The sequence below is a fragment of the Ctenocephalides felis genome, unplaced genomic scaffold (genome assembly GCF_003426905.1).
Source record: "Ctenocephalides felis isolate EL2017-DRISC unplaced genomic scaffold, ASM342690v1 CF-g0.4_SCAFFOLD_03572, whole genome shotgun sequence".
Taxonomy (NCBI): Eukaryota; Metazoa; Arthropoda; class Insecta; order Siphonaptera; family Pulicidae; genus Ctenocephalides; species Ctenocephalides felis.
This window is the reverse complement of record NW_020539726.1, coordinates 45,445,606-45,461,585: the sequence shown is the minus strand read 5'-3', so window position 1 is coordinate 45,461,585 and position 15,980 is coordinate 45,445,606. Positions and strand designations below refer to the sequence as shown.

Here is a 15,980-nt window from a genome sequence, read left to right as displayed (position 1 = left end):
CTGCATGACGCATAAGTTTAATAGATATATTCTGATAAATATGATAATATTCTGATAAATATGATCAACTAAATCATTTTCAGATTACTTTCTTCACTGTTTCAAATTATTAGTTTCATTTCTGAAACTCTACAACATGCCAGTAATGACTTACAAAAAGCTAGTATTTTATTAAGTAATCCTTTGAATAGACTATAAAAATTAAGACATAAAAATATATTGAATTGGTTTGCAAAATTAATCCAAATAATTTGCAAAAAAGATGGATTGCAATAACTATTTTAAAGAACAAAAGACAAAAGATAATGAAGTGTTATTATGATGAGTTATCACAAGATGAGAGAATTTTAGACCCAAAATTTTATTTTAATATATACTATTGCTGTTTGGATAAATTAATTTCACAAATCAAACAAAGACTTCTAAACCTTTGCGACTTGAGTAGTGACATTTGCCTTATTGAAATCGAGAATTACTTAATAAACGTTTACGGCAACGTTTACTGTCGACTGAATTACTGTGAAGAAATACTGTAAATATATCTCATATGATCATGACCAATTGATGGTTCAAGAAATAGGTTTGAATACAAAAATTTAAGAAACAATCGCAATTGCTAAGTTAACTGCTCTTAAATGAAATGATTAAAATTAAAACAAATAAAAAATTACGTAAACACTTCAAGACTGAAACATCTACTAGACATGTTTCTAGAGACAAAAACTTTATAAAATTTAAAGTCACTAAATGATTCAGTTTTCCAAAAAAGGCAGAGTAAGTATCTGAGATCATTTGTAAAAAATTTAGAAAATTAGAGAGAATTAGATAAATAAACAATTAGAATGATAAATAAATATTCTTTTAAATTCATGTATTTTTATATTTTATGAAAAAAAATTTCTTCATGAGGGGGCCCCCAAACAAATTTTGATACGGGGCTCCGCTAAGGCACGCTACGCCCCTGCGTGTATACAATAGTAATAGTACTACTAATACATAATAGTACTATGAGTACATAATAGTAATAGTACGAAAGTACATTTTTGAATGAATATGTATTAATTTATTATCAAATAAATATTTCTCCTTCAACCATAGCTTTCTGATATCAGCTGAAAGTTACTTTGACAGTCGGATTACATATTAAATGCTCCTGAAAATATAAAACACACCTTACAAATAATATTTATAAAATATACAATAAATACAAAAACAACATACATATAACTACGTTGTAAAAAAGTTATAAATAAACGATTTCGATTCATATCTTCGCCAAGTACAAAAACATTCAATTGAATAAGTAAATTGTTCGTTTTCGAATATTATTTCGGCAAAAAAATATTTTTTATGTATTTTATTAATTGTAAATAGTATGTAATGTAATTGGAGGCAACAATTAAAGCGTAAAAGTTGCTCGCGTATGCAAAATGGAATAAAAATAAAATAAAACAACCTGAACGAGAGATACAGTTATCAATGTAGACAAGTGCGAGGAGATGGTCACGGATTCTAAAACTGTTTTTTAAAAAATTCAAAAATAAATACAAATTTAGATTTATTTATGTTCGACATTGGAACATATTCCTAAAATGCTTGTTTGCAGTCAAATAGGCTAAATAAAATGTACGACTCGACACTGCATGTGTGTCATCATTCAGCACTTTAAACAATTTCGAAAACTCAAGGTTCGTGACATCGTGTCATAATACAACTTTCTATACCGTGATTCAAAATTTTTAAAAGTTCAGAAATGAAAAATTTGATTTTTTTGAGAATTTTGAATTTTTTAACATTTTTTAATAATTTGAATATTTAAACAAATTAAAAAAATGCCTTGTTTAAAGATAATGATATTTTTGAAAACTTGGAGACTTTTTCGGAACTGAATTTTTTTTTTGAAAATTTTGAAGTTTCTTGAAATATGTAGATTTATGTTGGTTCATCCAGACTGTTAAAAATATCTGATTTTGAGTCTCGACCGCCATAATAGCATTTTTTTCTTTCGCATCAATAGTATTCGAATGTATGTTGAATCTATCAAATCGGTTGATCTATGCTCTCGAAATAGTGAATAAAAAATTGTATCCGCACATGCATACACACACACATACATTCATTTTTTTCTAAGATATGCAAAACGTTCAGAAATATTCGAAACGTTACTATATATGAAATTTTTCATTTTCGATTAGTTTTAGGCAATTTATATTTTTGTGATGAAAGATCTAGGAGTTTCGGAAATATGGAGCTAAAAATGTAAATAATTAGAGAATGGCACATCCGATTAGGGTGATTCAAAAAGCATATTGCTTGTGTTGATCGTGTTTGTTTATTGTGTTTTCGTTCTTGAAGAAAAACATAGATAAAGTTCTTCGCTCAAATATAAGCACTTATATTATATTAGATTTATAATATACAACAATGAAATTTACAGTATTTATATTATATATTTTGAAATATTTGAAAAAATTGTTAATACTAATTGATAAATTTTTATTGATCATTAATTGCTTTATTTTGCGAATATTTAATTACTGTACGGCAGTTCCAGCAATTTGCCTTAGGCCAGTAATTAACTTCCTGTAGGGCAAGTTAAAGTAATCGCAAAAAAATCGAAAATGAAAATGTTTATTACGTTTATATATATATTATAAACGTTTATATATATTTTATATCTTTACGTTTCAAACCCTTCTGAACATTTTGACATACCTAAGAAAAAATTGATATATGTGTGCGTGTGTGTGTGTGCGGATACAAGTTTTCGTCGACTATTTCGAAAACACGGATGAAGCGATTTGAATAATTCAAAAAACATTAGATTCGTATTGATAAGGAGACGTGTTGATTAGTTTTTGGCGAAGGCAGGTCTAGCCGTTCCGAAGATATGGCCAAAAACGCTACCTCTGTTTTTAAGAGAACGGAGCATCCGATTTTAATAATTCAAAAAACATTTTACTTGTATTAACAAGATGAAAAACTGATTTCGGAATTTTTATGAAGACAGGTCTAGCGGTTTCGAAGAACTAGTAAAAAAAAGTAAAAAAAAAAGAGTGCGCGTAAGGATCACACGCGATTGAAGTAAAACTTTTAATATTGTATGAGTAGGCAATTAAGATAAAAATAAAAAAAACATCATATTTGAATTTTAAAAATCATCTTTTAATAATCATATAGCATCAATAATAATAAGATCTCCTGAGCATCGGCACAGCTGTCCTACTGATATTAAGAGTTTGAATATGATGTGAAGCTTTCTTCCTAATTTTGTTACTTATCTTACCAGGAAATTCAAACCATAAACGTAGAAGTTCATCATTATCGCCACGTTCTATGTACACTAATTTTCCTACACAACCATTAGCTAAGCCATCACTTACATCAATATTAGTTGTTATTATGTAAAATTTATTCAGAACTAAAATTATTTCATACGGCAAAGCCCCGGTATCAATAACCGATTTTTTTGAAACTGCTGACGAATGTATGATTGTTGATCTGTCGCATGGCAACCTACATAAATATCCGTGGCAGTAGATATTATTTTGTCTTCAACGAGATTCAATATAAATTTATTATATTCCATGGCACATTTATTCTCTAAGAAAAGTCTTATTCCATGAGGACATAATACAGCAACCTCTTCTTTTGTAAAAAAAACGTGATTCAATTAATGCAAGTTCATATAGGGTTTAGCGCTCGACTTACGCATGACATGACGGGAGTGGATACTCGCGACATCAGCGCTTACGGCGTCGTAGTGTTCAACTACACGTTGGCATTTTCGTTGCATTTGTACGGATTTACACCCGTGTCGCGCCTAAAAATTTTTACACCCATATCGCGCCTAAAGAAGTTTTACTTCAAAAATGCCATTTGGCGGTCAAAAATGATCATTAGACATATTAGGTTGTCAAATATCTCCCTTCCGCTTTTTTGCTCTTGGTTTATTATACAAAAAGGCGGAAGGGAGATATTTGACAACCTAATATATGTTAGTTTTTAACAATAAGTATAACAATTTTGTTTACATTCCTATGGGTTCCGTACCAATGTTTATCTGTTAGACGGCGACGCGGCGACTTACGCGCTTTGACATTTCGCCTCTATGCAGTTAAAGCAGTACGATTGCTTTGAAAAAAGTTCAGAATTTCCAAAATATTTCAAAATGAATTTTTCCTCAAAAAATCTTTTTTTCAAAAAAAGTAAATTTTTGTCAAAAATTTATAGTTTCTCAAAAATCTAATTTTTTCAGAGTAAATTTGTTTCAAACATATTAATCTTTAAAAAAATAATAATTTTTGGTACGGGAAGTTCCAGCAATTTGCCTTGAGGCACGATGCCATACACCATTAGTTTTAATTATTTTCCTCTAACAATTTGAGAACTCCTAACACTTTCTTCATACTCGCACACATATGGAATGAGTTCCATACATACATACACACACACTCTAAAAACATACACGTAGAGAGAGAGATACCGTTTATTCCAAATGAGTGCCAGCGTTGTTTTGTATTTTGTTCCAAGTTCCAACGTGTAAAGCAAACTGCCAACGTATGTCATATTATTATTGAAATAGAAAAACTAATTGTTACTAATTAACTAACTGATTAATTCATTGATTGTTGGAATAACTATCTGAAAGAACAACGCTGTAAGTGAATGATATATAATTTACAAAATAATTTTAAGAATTTTTTTTAAACGTTTCTACATGCATACCTGTATCATCTTCAGTGTTAATTTAATGCAATATAGAGTACCTTTAATATAGAGAACCTAAAATATTTTTCAGCACTAAATGTAATTTATATTTATTATCTCTATTATTAGCCATTATATTTTATTCAAATCTATATTCTGAGTTTTTTCAAATTTTATAGTGTCTTGATTAACAAAAATAAATTGTAACAAAAAAAAAATTTATAGCAACTGAAGATGACCTAAGATTGTATGTCGAAAAGTTTCTTTTATTTTTTTGCAAGATAATATTATTACTATGAGACTTGAATCTGGTAATAAGTCTTAAATCTTATAATAAGTCATTATAATTAACAGTATTAGTTAATAATTTAAACAATTCATATCATTCATAAAACAGATATACACCTAAGTCTGTTTTTACACGGTCTTTTTGTACACGGTTTTGATATAACACGGTTTGAAAATTCAATATTTTTAATTTTTTTACACGATTTTATTCCATTTAGCACGATTTGAAATTTTATGTACTTAAATTTTTTTGTCAAAAATTGTCACAAAAAAGTATTTATGAAAGAAAAAAGTCTGAAACCGTCGATAGTATCGATAATTTGCGAATACTAGCTTAAAGATTTAAGTGAATTCCACTTTAGCGCGTACAAACAATTTTTACTGGTCAAAGCAAATGTGAATAGCACTAATTTAATTCTTGTTCTTAAAAATTATTGTATTTTACTAATTTTAATAAGTTTTAGAGATTAGGAACTAATCACCCATTTTTGTATAAGATCAATGTCTTTTTTTACACGTTTTTTTTTACACGGCTTCTTCTGGAACCAATCTCCGTGTAAAAACAGACTTAGGTGTAGTTAAAAAATGTATTCTAGAAATGTATTGAGTATTTTTATATTATTTCAATACGTGTACAGAATTTATTTAATTATTAAATGTATACAAATTATATTTACTACCAATATTATTATTATATATTTATTTCAATTTATTACAAAACTTTTTTGTAAGTAGAAGAGTGTTATTGTAAAATCTAATTATTGTATTTTTTACAATATTGAAATTGTATCCATATGTAAAAAATAATACACGTGGTCAATTTGCTACACATGTCATTATCAGTATTGCATGATAATAGGTACGTTTCATATTTGAAATTTTATTTTATTTGAAATAATATTATTATAAATAATTATCAGTACTAATTATTTCATATTATCAGAAATACTTTTTTTTATTAATTTTTCAAAATTTATTTTATTATAACATATTATTTTTTTCCTTGAAATACACTAGTATTTCTGATTAAAATAATTAATTAAAAATTGTAATACTTTTCAAATATTTTTATTTTAAACAATTATTATTAGAACTGATAGTAAGTTTTACATTTCAAATTTATTTAATAATATTATAACCATTTTTCAGAACATTTAATCTAATTATAAACAATTATCAGAACTGATAGTACGTTTTACATTTCAAATTTAATTTAAATTTAAATAAAATTATTATAAACAATTATCAGAACTGTAGTACTTTTTATATTTCAAATTAATTTATCATTTAATTTTATATTTCCCATAATTTAATTATAAACAATTACGAAAACTGATAGTACGTTTTACATTTAACTTTAATTAAATACCAAATATTATTATAAACAATTATCATACTTTTCACATTTTAAGTTTAATTATATTCTGAATATTATTTTAAACAATTATCAGATATGAGAATACTTTTTATATTTCAAATGTAATTTATTATTTAATTTTAAATTTTAAATAATTTAATCATAAACATTTTCCAAAACTGATGGTTTTGTTTGTTGTTTTACATTTCAAATTTAATTTAATTTTATTAGTATTATTATATCAATGATCAAAACTGATAATTTTTTACATGTTTATTCGTTTTTCATTTTAAAATTAATTTCATTATGAACAATATTATATGTTTAAATTTTTAACTGGAGGTCATTCTTAAGAGTATATTGAAAATATTTATTATTTTGTTAACTGAAATTTATGTTATAAAAGTCCAAAAATAATTCCAATAATTAATTTGTTTAACAAAATTAAATTTTTATTCAAATTATTGCTATTTGTTCTGGTCTATATAAATTGCAAGAATATTTATTCCACATTTTTTATATTTATAACATATTTTACACACTCTATTTGTTTCAAATATTTAAACATTGCATTTTATGAATTCTAGATTAATTTGTTGTTTTTAAAATAATTGTTTGGATTCCTAATTATTTCATAAAAGTTATTATTCATAAAATAACTTTATAATTAACAGTGTATTTTATAAACAAATTTTACAGTTTTTACACAATTATATTAGATTATTTTTGTTAGTAAATTAATTTTATGAAATTCAGATAATTTTGTAATAGTTTTTGTTTGTAAAATAATTTTAATAGGTGCAATTAATTTTACAAAATTAATTTCATATAAAATATTCGCAAATACTTTTGTAATCTATAGACTCATTACTGAAGCAATTAAATCTATAATTATAGAAATAGTTTTGTTGTAGATAAAACTTCATGGCCAAATATTTATTTATTATAAAATGGCATTCGAACAGTCTTTATAAATTTTAAACTGCCACAGTTAGTTGTTAAATTATTAATATTATTATTATTCACTCACCTTCTATTTACACCTTTATTACTTTTTTCTCCAATATTAAAATTTGCTATTATATTGCACAAATTTATTCTTCGGTAATTATTTACCTTGTGAATTGTATTGTTATATCATTATATTATATTATATTATTACATTATATTATATTTTTTATCATTTTTATCCTGGTCCTTCCAACTTTTTTATCCAATTTTTACCAATATTTTTTGATTCCGGGAAGATGTAATTATGGTTTCCACCAAGGATCCTATAAGAAAATTGTTAACTGTAGTTAGTAAATATTGAGTATATGCATATTATCAAAATTTTTGTAAAAAAATTTGAATTTTTTTTATTAATTATAAACAATAAATATATTTACTCTATACTTAAAACTAGGGTAAAGATAATTTTTTTCAGTTATAACATTGTTGGTCAACTTCACCTGTAGCTAATTTTTGTTGGCTTTTCTTAGAGTCCATTGGAAAATACTATTCTAAAGTCTAAAGACTAAAGGCGAGATGTATAAACTTTTTGTTTCTGATCCATAAGATACAAATGTAGTATTTTACAGGTTTTTTGCCCAGGACGAGACTCAGTTTGCTTGTTGGTGGAGTCCTTTTCCCTTATGTTGGAGTCCCTTTTCCCTTATGTTAAGAGTCATTTTGCCTCTCAGCAGCATCTTATTTTCCTATTTGAATAATGAACTTTAAAACTGCTTTTAAGGTTAATGAACTTATCTTTAGCTCCATTAATAAAATTAGTTTCTATTATCTACTATCCCATATCTATTGTCTATATCGATTTTTTCCCCAGATGGCTGACGAAGCACTAAAATTCGGCCAAGATGGACAACCTTTGCCAAGTGGTGAAGAATTATTAAAAATGTTAGAAGGAATGGACATGTCCGAGGAAGACAAACAGAGCCTGAGGGATTCTTTGCTTCAACAGGCAAATAGGGCTGCTTCTCAGGACCCCACGGGGGCTACTGGGGTCACATTCCAACAAGTCTTGTTCATGTTGGCCATGGTGGCGATTATAGTATCAGTTTTCGGTAAGGAGAATAGATAGATATAGACAGGGGCGTAAAGTGCCTTGGCGGGGCCCCATATCAAAATCGGTTTGGGGGCCCCCCTAAAGAGTTTTCATAAATCAAAGAAACATAAAAAGATTAATAAATTCATTTAATAAAATTAAAAGAACATTTATTTATCAAATTTTCAAATATACATCGAATATTATTTTTAATATTTTACAAGTAACTAAAATTAAATATTCACTCTCATTGCCTTTTTATCAGCAAACTGATTTATTAAGTCATTTATAGCTGATGATGTTTTTAGTTTTTCTAATGTTTCTGCCTCTATAGACCATAGAGACAGGTCTGATAAACGTTCCTGTTTTATTGATGTTCTGAGGTAATTTTTGATTAATTTTAATTTTGAAAAACTCCTTTCAGCAGTTTCGGTTGTAACTTGAAGGGTCACGAATAAAATGCAAGCTGTTATTACATCCGGAAAACTGGATGCAATACTATTAAATTTTATTAATAATAATTTAGAGAGTTCCTTAATGGCATGAATATTTTCGATTTCTGAGTTTAAGCATGTTTTTAGAGCTATCAATTGATCGCAAAGATTACCTGATAGATCTTTGCAGTATTTTGACGTCAGTTTTTTGGAAGCAATTATTATTTCTTCATTTGAAGAAGGCATGAGTTTTTCCGATTGCAATATTCTGAACCTTTGTTTTGTTTGAGAAATTAAAATATCTAAACAGCAATAGTACACGTTTACTTTAAAATATGATTCAGGGTGTAAAATTCTCTCGTCTTGTGATAACTCATCGAAAATCGCTTTGTTATCTTCCGCCTCTTGTTTTTAAAAATACTAAATATTCCTCGGAAGAATCTTGATTAGCATTGACCAGCGTTGTATGCTATTGCCAAAAAAGTGTATATTTTTCGATTTAAGAAATTTTTGGCACTTTTTTTATGACTTCATCTTTTTTCTGTTCAATTTTTCGTTTCATAGCTCCGCTGACGTAATCTCTTTTCTTTTCACTCATTGTTAACTTCCCGTAGGGTAAGTTATAGTAATCGCAAAAAAATCGAAAATGAAAATTTTTATATATCTTTACGTTTCAGAGGTTTCTGAACATTTTGGCATACCTTAGAAAAAATGGATGTATGTGTGTGTGTGTGTGTGTGTGTGTGTGTGCGTGTGTGTATGTATGTGCGGATACAAATTTTCGTCGACGATTTCGGGAACACGGATCAACCGATTTGAATAATTTAAAAAACATTCGATTCGTATTGATAAAGAGACGTGCTGATTAGTTTTTGGCGAAGGCAGGTCTAGCCGTTCCGGAGATACGGGGCAAAAAGTGCCGAAAACGGTAACTCAGTTTTTAAGAGAACGGAGCGTCCGATTTTAATAATTCAAAAAACATTTTACTTGTATTGACAAGATAAAGAATTGATCAAATTTTCATAAAGACAGGTCCAGCGGTTTTGGAGATATAACGAAAAAAGTAAAAAAAAATGCCATTTGGCGGTCAAAAATGATCATTAGACATATGCACATCAAATTTTCAGATATTTTATAGAGATTTTAACAATAAGTATAAATTTTGTTTATTTTCCTATGGGTTCCGTACCAATGTTTACCCGTTAGACAGCGACGCCGCGCTTACGCGCTTTATATTTTGTCTCTATGCAGTTAAAGCAGTACGATTGCTTTGAAAAACAAGTTCAGATCTTCCAAAATATGTCATTTTTTCAATTTTTTTTCAAGAAAAAGTAATTTTTTGTCCAATTTATAGTTTCTCAAAAATCTTATTTCTTCGAAGTAAATTTTTTTCAAAAATGTTAATCGTTTTTAAAAAAAATAATAATTTTTGGTACGGGAAGTTCCAGCAATTTGCCTTAAGGCACGATGCCCTAATTGCCTTAAGACAGAATTCCACTTACAGCTAGTTTTCTTTAAATCACCACTAACACTTTTCCACAAATCACCACTAAACCAAAACACTTTCAATATATAAAACCTTCGACTAACTCTGGCAATTATCATATGATTGTATTTTTTCTAACGTCTTTAGTTCTGTACCAAATGTTGTACTTCTTGTCCATTTTGGGTCAGTTGTAAAAAATATTACTTATTAAAAGAAATCCCTGCTGTTCGTTCGTCGCTTGTCAACCGATGTAGGTTGTCCCGACAATAATAATAAATTGATTTTTTGACTTTGTCGTTTGTGAAATAAATAAAAAGTTTTTCTCAATTTCTGTTAACGCCCGTTGGGGGCCCCCTGGGCCCGGGGGCCCCGTATCATTGATACGGCTGATACGGCGGTAGTTACGCCCCTGGATATAGAACAATGTTTAAGCACATTTGTTTTTGTAATAATTATCTTATATATAAAAATAGAGCTCTCGATAAAATGATCCGCTAAAACTCGAAAACGGCTAAACCGATTTGGCCAGTCTTACTCTTGAAAAAATTGTGCTAATCAGTAAGCTATCGGAAAGGTGAGATATTATTTCAAAATCGCGTAGAAACTTTACATTTTTAATTGGAACATTTTTGTAGAAGCGTAATTTAAATAAAACAATGAACGGCGGCTAATACGTCAAATGTCAAACGTTTTTGACAGATGATGTTCAATTTCGTTTAATAGGATATTGTACGTGAATATTATTTAATTATGAATAAATTGAAAATCATATTTTACTTAAACACGGTGCTCTGAAAGATCTTATTCGTATAATTATATACTCATTGGTATTTATAAAACATGTTCTAGGTTATATTAATTTTTATTTATGTTATTTAAATTCAGAACCTAAATTTGGTATCAATCAAAGAGACAATTTGAACAAACACATATTCCCAGTTATAATTATCCAGAATTTATCAAAGAATAGCTAGTAATATATGAAGGTCCGGTGTTAAAAAGGTCCACCACCGATGTGTCAAAAACTAGTAAAGTAAGGCATTGTTTAACAACAATATTTGAAAGTAGAGGGAAAAAGATGTATAACCAGCTATAGTCTTAATTCTTATGGCTTTGCTATCGGGGGATAAACGGTCAACTTTGAAATCCATAATAAAAGTACTTTTTTCCGTTGGTAGTTTTTTAGCATGAGTAATTATTTTGTAATATACCTTTAAAATTAAAATAAGACATTAAACCTGTTTGCCACCTGGCCGTTCCAAGTTACCCCGCCTATAGGGTAAAAAAGTCTAGATAACGAATTTTTGAAAGACATAAAAAACACATTTCTACAATAATAAAGTAGTTAGCAAATTTACTGAACGTAGTCAGATAATTGTTCGTTTGAAATGTGTTATTTGATGTGATTTAATTGTTTTGGTTTTCACAATATAGTTTATATTTGTTCAAAGTCAAATTGGACCTTTGTGCCACGCCCTGCTCTACACATATACTTTCAATTAAATTCACTGTAATTCATCGAATGTTACTTGAAACTTTTAAAAAAGTATAAAACTTCCAGTTTGATTGTATTGACAAAATATAGGGGTTTATTGTTTTTATAATATCTCATTGTATATAGCATTCACACAACACATCCTTATACACTTAAAGTATGAATTTTTTTGATTCTCGAAAAATTGTTTAGAATATACCTTTCTTAGCAAACAACGTTTGCCGAGTCAGCTAGTCTATAATAAAAATTGTATGTTTCTGTGATTTTAAACATTAGATATTACATCATGTAATATAGTTATAAATAATTTATCACAAAACAACCAATTGATACGTGTTATCGTTGATAAGAACACAATCTATACAATAAAAAATCTATTCAGAATTTTTTATTACCTAATCAATCAAAGTCTTTTGGATTAGTACAAAAGTCATACTTGAATTAAAAACACATTAAATATACTCTACAACCGTACAAAAATAAAATAATAGTTAATAAACAAAATAATAATTCGATTACTAAGTGTGTAGTTGTTTTGTATGATTTGAGTTGTCAAATTTGTGATCAAAACCGATTCTAATAATAATAGTTTGAAATAAATCGTGTATTTTTACTATGGCTGACGAAAAGGAACTTCTCGAACAATTCATCGATGATGATGAGGAAAATAAATTCGTCAAAACAATTGAAGGAATCGCAAAACTTTTAGCATCCGACGAAGGCAAAGAACTAGCCTCAAATATTACACAAAAATTAAAAGATTTAATGGAAAAATTCTACCAATTAGACGGCGAAGAGAAAAAAGTTATAAAAGATAAAATAAAATCGCAACTGAGAGAGAAATTTAAGGAAGTCGAAGGCGATTTGGTGTCGCAAGTCAGAATGTCGATTTTTCAAAGTTACGCGCTCTTTTTCGTGTGTTTGCTGTTGATTGCGGGATTGTTAGGTTTGTAATATTGCGTATTAAAATACTTTTCTAAAGTGTAAAGTCTAAAGGCAAGTTGTATGAACTTCTCTATAAGCAGCCAATTCTGCGGTAACTTAGACGATAACATAGCGTTGCCATGGCAACGCTATCTCATCCTTCTTTTCTGGTACCAAAAACTGTAAAAATGCTATCCGTTTACTATATATCAGTCGTTTTTCACAAAGATGCTGTTATGATAACATTCTTTCTAGGTTTGTTTATATGTAAAATACGCCTGACCCACAGCAAAGTTATAGAATTTTACGGTTTTTAGTATCAAGAAAAAGGATAAGATAGCTTTGCCATAACAACGCTATGTGTTGAAATCTCACCCATTATTCAAATGTTGATGATTTTTTATAATTAAAACCACTTTTCCGTAGGCCTATAATATTTAAGATGTTCATTAAAATTATGAATTGTATCCACGAGTGAAGTTCCAGCAAAATCAAAGAAACGGGCCCGACCGATATTTACCAAGAACTAATCAGCACAATTCTCAACTAATATATTTCGAACGATTTAAAAAATTTTAAAAACAGTTTAGTGTTTTTAGTGAAAACTCTTGCAAAAAAATTTGCATTCATGGGCTAAATATAAAGAAAGGGTTTGGCCCATCTTCGTCCAAAACTTGTGAACACAAGTTTCGTATCGAGTTCCATTAAATGGATTTCGAATATTTGAATATTGATGCAGATGTTTTCAAAAAGCGTTGACAAATGAAAAATTTTGATTCACACACACACTTTTTACAATTCCGGTCTCAAACGATTCAGAACGACTTGAAACGTCGAGAATAGATGAAGTTGCCAATTGGATTTTCTGAAAAAAACGTCAACTTCTCTTAGGGAAGTTAGAAAAGCTAACATTTGCTCATTTAAAAATTCAATATCGTCTATTCATAATTTTTCATAGTTGAAAATAATAATGATTTTCATTGGATCTATCGCACTGAAGATGGCACAAATTTGCAACGAAACGTTTGCTAGAATAGTTACAATTTTAAACTAGCTGTAAGTGGAATTCTGTCTTAAGGCAATTAGGGCATCGTGCCTTAAGGCAAATTGCTGGAACTTCCCGTACCAAAAATTATTTTTTTTTTTAAAACGATTAACATTTTTGAAAAAAAATTACTATGAAAAAATAAGATTTTTGAGAAACTATAAATTGGACAAAAAATTAGTTTTTTTTGAAAAAAAAAAAATTTTTTAAAAAAAATTTTTTTTTTAAATTTTTTTTTTTTTTGAAATAAAAATTTTTTTTCTTTATTTTGACATATTGTGGAAGATCTGAACTTTTTTTCAAAGCAATCGTACTGCTTCAACTACTAGGGACAAAATATAAAGCGCGTAAGCGCCGCGTCGCTGTCTAAACGCATAAGCATTGGTACGGAACCGATAGGAATGAATGTTAACAAAATGTATACTTATTGTTAAATCTCTATAAAATGTCTGATAATTTGATGTGGCATATGTCTAATGATCATTTTTGACCGCCAAATGGCTCATTTTTTTACTTTTTCCTCTATATCTCCGAAACCGCTGGACCTACCTTCATGAAAGTTGTATCGATTCTCATCTTGTCAATACAAATAAAATGTTTTTTTTTGAATTATTGAAATCGGACGCTCCGTTCTCTTTAAAAACTGAGTTACCGTTTTCGGAACTTTTGCCCCGTATCTTCGGAACGGCTTGACCTGCCTTTGCCAAAAACTAATCAGCACGTCTCCTTATCAATACGGATCGAATGTTTTTTGAATTATTCAAATCGGTTGATTCTTGTTCCCGAAATCGTCGACGAAAATTTGTATCCGCACATACATACACACACATACATACATACATACACACACACACACATACACACACACACACACACACACACATACATCCATTTTTTCTAAGGTATGCCAAAATGTTCAGAAACCTCTGAAACGTAAAGATATATAAAAATTTTCATTTTCGATTTTTTTGCGATTACTATAACTTGCCCTACGGGAAGTTAATTACATTGGTTTTACATTAACATTGGAAAAATGATTCTGCTCATCTTCAGTATATTTAATAATTGTTTGCAAATTTATTAAATTTTTATTATATTATAAAAATCACAATAATAAACAAGATAGAGAAAGGGAATTATTGATTTGTGGTGCTCTCACACCATGAACCTGCCTTCGGGTAAACTACTATTTATTTCATAAATAGTACATAATAGAATAAAGAAATAAAGAAATAAAATCTCGAAAGGCATAAAATCAGGTAAAAAAATAAAAATTACAAAGAAACTTTAGTTTCACAGTGGTTTCGTACCTTTTTTCCAAATTGCATATTCACTGATAATGACATAAAATTGTGTGTCGAAACATCTGGATTTTTAAACAAAAAAAGTTTTAAAATCTTATTTTCTTTACTTGATGTCTTATTTTCTCTACTTGATGTAGTGCTCCAAAATTTAATTATAATTTTGGAGGACCAGGTCCTTGGATTTGGTACTGATATCGCTATTTAGCATAAGATTTTAAAGTATTATAGTATAAGAAACGAGACTAAAATAAAAAAATTATTTTAAATAAAATATAAAATTTAAATAATTAATTTTATTAATGATTTTTATTTTTTTCAGCATTTTTTGCAAATAAATTATACAAATCTCTGACGTACAAAGACAGAATGCGTGAAGAAAAAAGGAAAGCCAAGGAGGAGAGAAAGAACAAGGAAAAGAAGAAAGTCAAGTAGTCATTTTGAAAAACGAACAAGACTTTTAAATCCATAAATTTATTTATAACTTTAACCACATAGTATCAGTTCAAGTCAAGATCAAAAAAACAGTTATGAATAATATAAAAATAAATTATTTCCGTTAATGTAATTGTAATTGTAAATATTTTTCTAATAAAATCTAATATACGTTTAAGAATGTATTGATATTGTTGATTTATCGATTATCAGTTTTTGCAAATAGGGCAGAACATTGTTTACACTACGATTTTCCTGGAATTGATTGTTGAATAAAAAAGAAGCGATAAATGCGCATAATGATAGGAAGGTGATAAAAGTGACGATCTGGTAAAGAAAAAAATTACCGCCGAAATTGCTCCAAGAAAAATAATATGAACAGCGACTATTTTATGAATAAATTGCTTACAAAAATAGCAATAAAAAATAATCCATATAGTGAATATAAAATTTTAAAATTAATA

At 28.2% G+C, this 15,980-nt stretch overlaps 1 protein-coding gene across 2 annotated transcripts; it reads left to right on the top strand.

The window, feature by feature from the left end:
• The first annotated feature begins 4,537 nt into the window (after window positions 1-4,537).
• Window positions 4,538-15,571, top strand: LOC113387956. Of its 2 annotated transcripts, none has more exons than XM_026625339.1 (3): window positions 4,538-4,660; window positions 8,178-8,415; window positions 15,404-15,571. In XM_026625339.1, exons 2-3 carry the CDS (start codon window positions 8,178-8,180, stop codon window positions 15,514-15,516), a joined length of 351 nt encoding a protein of 116 aa, XP_026481124.1. In that variant the 5' UTR covers window positions 4,538-4,660; the 3' UTR covers window positions 15,517-15,571. The 2 variants fall into 2 exon arrangements, with proteins under 2 accessions (XP_026481124.1, XP_026481123.1); XM_026625338.1 differs by lacking the exon at window positions 4,538-4,660 and adding an exon at window positions 7,841-8,087.
• The last annotated feature ends 409 nt before the right edge of the window (window positions 15,572-15,980 follow it).